The 5,247-nt window shown below is 48.6% G+C and overlaps 1 protein-coding gene across 1 annotated transcript; it reads left to right on the forward strand.

Moving 5' to 3' along the window:
• Positions 1-2,982: 2,982 nt before the first annotated feature.
• On the forward strand, positions 2,983-4,949 carry LOC108687950 (cAMP-dependent protein kinase catalytic subunit). Its single transcript, XM_018193994.1, has one exon. It carries the CDS (start codon positions 3,120-3,122, stop codon positions 4,179-4,181), a length of 1,062 nt encoding a protein of 353 aa, XP_018049483.1. The 5' UTR covers positions 2,983-3,119; the 3' UTR covers positions 4,182-4,949.
• Positions 4,950-5,247: the final 298 nt, after the last annotated feature.

Consider the following 5,247-nt stretch of genomic DNA (forward strand, 5'->3'; position numbering starts at 1 on the left):
AGAAGTGCCATTCTCGTTGTTGAGGAACATGACACAATCGTCTTCTTGGAGCTCTTTGCGCGATTCAGGGCTGGCTCAAGGTATCTTCGGGGCCCCCCGAATGGTCCCCATTTTTTGAAAAGAGAGACGATCAGGAATGTCGACGAAACGGGGTCATGGCTGTTTTCAAATCTAAGTGTATTTCGATAGGCAGTCCTCTCGAAGAAAATTGTCTCTTTATTCCAGAAATAACATTCTGTGATAACAAAAGTATTTGTCAGCGTATGATTAACAATATGACAAATACTTGTAATCTGCAATCTTAATAACGTTACCATGTTAGAGAGACATTAAGAATATATCAGGTGTATAATCTCTACAAAAATCAATGACTGGAAATTTGTACTTTCCACATAAAAATGAACGTTTTATGCGCGTAAAATAGTTCGATAAAGTCAATATTTGCATTTAATTATGGTCATATAATTCAAATAAAACTTTTCTCATTTTATTTTAATTATTTTTAAAAAAATGTCTGTTTCTTATTGAAATAATTTTTTATTCTTCGTCGCGAAATTTTTTTATATCAAACATACTTTCAAATTCAGAAAAATCTAAGTAGTTGATAACTTTTTCATTTTGTTAAAAAATATATTTAACATATTTTTAAATACAAATAGTAGTATTAACGATCACAGATATTTTTGAATTTTTATTATCAAATATTCGTACATGTATGTAATGAAATATTATTTTCGTATCTTTCTGATTTCTTTATGATTGCCTTCATATTATGATTTTAATATCAATACATTAACTTTAATCTCGGTTCAACTTATTCTTCACCTTTCTCTAATTTAAGAATTTAAGAATTAGAGAGAGAAAAGGATAAAAAATAAGTTGAACCGAGATTAAAGTCGTATTCGATATATGTATCGCGATACCGAAAATCTATAGTTTATGTTACATATGCTATATTTTTAGTAGTGGCGGCATATATATCGGAAAATGGCCAAAATTAATTTAATTTGCATAGAAACGGATATAAGTTGTAAAAATTTGAAAGTGTCACATCGCGATATAAACTTTAACTTTTAAAATAATGTTTAAATAACATTAAAATAACATCGGAAAGTCTTGTCTAAATGCTTCCTTGGAAGAAACTTAGCATCGTTCCTTTGATTCTATACATTCGATTCTATACATCTACGTGCGTACTGCGTTATCACATGACGTTGCGCGAACGTCGCCGAGGTTTCGACCCTCGGCTAACTTCGGGTCAGCTCGGAAGTAGCACAGTTTCGAGCACCGCCGGCAGCAGCAGCACTTGCCGATTCGGCGCGTCGTTCGTACGACGCTACATCTCTCGGCGGCGCGTGGAAGCAACAGCTGACCCGCGGCACACAGTAGCTCTCTCGCCTCCTAGAGTGGCACTTCGTCACTTTCGCACTTCGTGCGAAAAACCCCCCCGAACGTACGAACGGTGGAGGAGTCGCGTCGCCATCTTTAGGCACGGTTGTACCCATCCGACCGCTGTCTTCGTCGACGTCATCGCTGTCGCCGTCGCTGGTCGTCGACGACAATCGTAACACATTACTTTGGAAGCGCTGTGTGCGCTTTCGTGGACGCGACACGACGCGCGACGTGCCGGGTAAACGCGAAGCGATCTCATCGCCGTGAGCGAGCTCGAATATATCGACTGTGCCGCCTCATTTGTCGCGCACTCGATTTACATTAACGTGCCGGGGTGCAAGAGAAGAACAAGGTGCGCGTCCGCGAGTAATATCTTCGTATGACGAGACGTCTATCCCGTTCTCGTCTCTCTCTCGGTACGAACATCACGAGGAGGAGCAACGACAATCCGCGAGGGACGTGGTGAGGACTAGGTGAGTGAATACGAGAGTAAAAGAGAAACGGTTCGGTCGGTCAGGACGTCGGCGTGCTGTTCACAAGCTGCTGCCGCCGTGTCACGTAAGTCGGTGAATGCGATTTCGCTCTCCTTCGTGCCGTTTCGCGTGCAAGTGAAACTTGGTGCTACTTGGTGTGACTTTATTCGTGTCGACCACGGGACACGGGTGACGGGGCAGGAGGGCGCGATACTTGCTCTGGTCAAAACGGAGCAAGTTGAATAGACGAGACTTTCGAGGTCGGACCGACGGACGGACCGTGTTTTACGCGAGAGAAAGGAGAGAGAGAGAGGGAGGAGAGACACGGCATCCCGCCGCCGTCGCCACCGCCAAACAACGACGACAAACTGGTACAATTGACAGAGAAGATGGCGCGAGCCGCGGACGAGGATCGCTGCTGACCCATTTTTTTTCGACGCGGCAAATCTCTGGGAGTACGAGAGCCTCTCGCGAAAAGACGACGACGACGACGGAGAAGAAATCTCTCCCTCGCCTTCCTCCCCCCCTCTCTCCGGCTCTCACTCGGTCTCACTTGATGTGGGCGAGCGTCGTTCGCGGAGTGTGGTGACGTTCGCCGGGAGGAATATACTCGGCGACAGCCAGGGAAGGAAGCCGAGAGAGAGAGAAAGAGAGAGAGAGAGGGACAGAGCGAGAAAGGAAAGGGTGCCGCTCTCTCGCGTCGCGCTCGCGCTTCTCTTACCCCCCTTGCGTGTGTGTGTTTTGTGTGTGGCCTGTTTTTTCTACCGTGTGATAATATACTCGCGCGAAGTGTGCGTATTGTAACCCATCTCCGTCTCTCTTTCCCACGATCACCTCTTTTGAGGTGATTGTGTCCATTCAAAGTATCCGCGCGCGGTTCCCCCCCGAAGACCAGGATCAGATCCAGGAGCTCATTCTTTAGAAGCGAAGAGAACAACGGGGAGACTCTGGGAGAGACTCTCCGTCTTCGTAGTCGTCAACAATATTGTCGGTGCGCGAAAGCGTGTCGCGTAATCCGCGGGACGCTACGTTACTGGGAGAGACGTCTGGACCATCGACAGCGCGTGTTAGAAGGTAGCAAAAATTCTGAGAAGACCGGAGCTCACCGGAGCCCTGGCAGGCTCATCGGCGGCTGCGGACGCGGACGCACGCCGACGAAGACGTAGCAGCCCTCTGGATTACCTGAGGCATAAGGCCCGTGAAGCTGCCCGTGAAGCTGCCTTGGCAGACACGGGCATCAGCGCGGCATCTAAAATGGGTAACAATGCCGCGACCGCTAACAAGAAGGTCGACGCCGCCGAGAGCGTCAAGGAATTCCTCGATAAAGCGAAGAAGGAGTTCGAGGACAAGTGGAAAAAGAATCCAACCAATACCGCCGCCTTGGACGATTTTGAACGTATCAAGACCCTCGGCACCGGTTCGTTCGGTCGCGTGATGATCGTTCAGCACAAACCCACTAAAGAATATTATGCCATGAAGATACTCGATAAGCAAAAGGTCGTAAAGCTGAAACAGGTCGAGCATACGCTCAACGAGAAGAGGATACTGCAAGCTATCAGTTTTCCATTCCTCGTATCATTGCGTTTTCACTTCAAGGACAACTCTTACCTGTACATGGTGTTGGAGTACGTGCCCGGTGGCGAGATGTTCAGCCACCTGCGCAAGGTCGGCCGCTTCTCCGAGCCGCACTCGCGTTTCTACGCGGCTCAGATCGTCCTCGCGTTCGAGTACCTGCACTACCTCGACCTCATCTATCGGGACCTGAAACCGGAGAATTTACTAATCGACTCGCAGGGCTACCTCAAGGTCACCGATTTCGGTTTCGCCAAGAGAGTGCAGGGACGAACGTGGACTCTATGCGGCACGCCGGAGTACCTAGCGCCCGAGATCATTCTCAGCAAGGGTTACAACAAGGCGGTGGACTGGTGGGCACTGGGCGTGCTGGTCTACGAGATGGCCGCTGGCTATCCACCATTCTTCGCCGACCAGCCGATCCAAATCTACGAGAAGATCGTGAGCGGCAAGCCACGCTTCCCATCGCACTTCGGCTCCGATCTCAAGGATCTATTGCGCAATCTGCTGCAGGTCGACCTCACCAAGAGGTACGGCAACCTCAAGGCGGGCGTAAACGACATCAAGGGCCACAAGTGGTTCGCTAGCACCGATTGGATAGCCGTCTTCCAGAAGCGAATAGAAGCGCCGTTCATACCGCGCTGCAAGGGACCAGGCGACACCAGCAATTTCGACGATTACGAGGAGGAGACCCTGAGGATCTCACTGACGGAAAAGTGCGCCAAGGAGTTCGCCGAATTTTGAACGCTGCGCCAGATCGGCAAGTTGCTCGCAACCGGAGATGGTGGATACGCACGTCGTGTCGCGCCTCATCGTCGGGCTGACGCGGCACGGCGCTCCTTCGTCATCGTTCGCCGTCGTCACGTTGGTGATTCGCTTTTTTTGCGAGAGAGAGAGAGAGAGAGAGAGAGAGAGAGAGAGAGAGAGAGAGAGAGAGAGAGAGAGAGCGAACGAGAGGAAGAGTAAAAGAGCGGGAGAGAAAGAGAAAAGAGTGCATCTGTGTGTGTCAGGGCGCGCATCCGTGTGTAATATATGAAAGCTGTTGACTAGGCGAAAACGAAGTGAAGTTTTTTCCTTGCGGAAAAGTTTCTCGTAAGCGATATACTAGAAGGACACCCTTTCGAGTGTGTTATTTTCGAGAGGGAGAAAGAGAGATAGAGAGGAAGAGAGAAGTATATGAAGGAGCACGTGGCAATTAGCGCGTCTTTTTTTGTTGTGTCTCGCGATCGAACTCGCGACAAAAGTAGAAAAGGAAAGAGAGAAAACGCAGACACAGATTGATATATGGGACGTTTACACGCTGGCGTTCAAGCGTCCAAAAATTATATACATATACACACACACATAACTTTTGTTGTTACGTATATAGTAGACGTCACACGCCAGCATCACTTTTTACAGGAAGTCTCTTTTTTTTAGCCGGTTAATCGATTCAGTAACGTAATAAAAACGACTCTGTGTGTGTGTGTGTGCGTGTGTGTGTGTGCGTGTGTGTGTGTGCGTGTGTGTGTGTGCGTGTGTGTGTGTGTGTGCGTGTGCGTGTGTGTGCGTGTGTGTGTGTGCGCGCGCGCGCGTGTGTGTACACATATATATACATGTATGTATCCGTTCGCCACTCTCATATTCTCCTGTCCCCTTGCCCTCCCCTCCCCCCCGTGTCTTCTGCCATCCATTGAAGCTTTATGATCCGGTTTACGGAGGAGGCCGTGTATAAAGTTTGTTCCCAATGATTAACTGTTATCAGCGTCGGAAATGTCACCGTACCGAAGTTACCTTGTACATATAGTCTCTCGTTCTCTTTGCGAACGAC

This window comes from Atta colombica, unplaced genomic scaffold (assembly GCF_001594045.1).
Source record: "Atta colombica isolate Treedump-2 unplaced genomic scaffold, Acol1.0 scaffold222, whole genome shotgun sequence".
NCBI classification, from domain to species: Eukaryota; Metazoa; Arthropoda; class Insecta; order Hymenoptera; family Formicidae; genus Atta; species Atta colombica.

What these genes read in the sequence shown, in the direction of transcription:
- LOC108687950 (XM_018193994.1), top strand. Translation starts at nt 3,120, where the DNA reads ATGGGTAACAATGCCGCGACCGCTAACAAGAAGGTCGACGCCGCCGAG.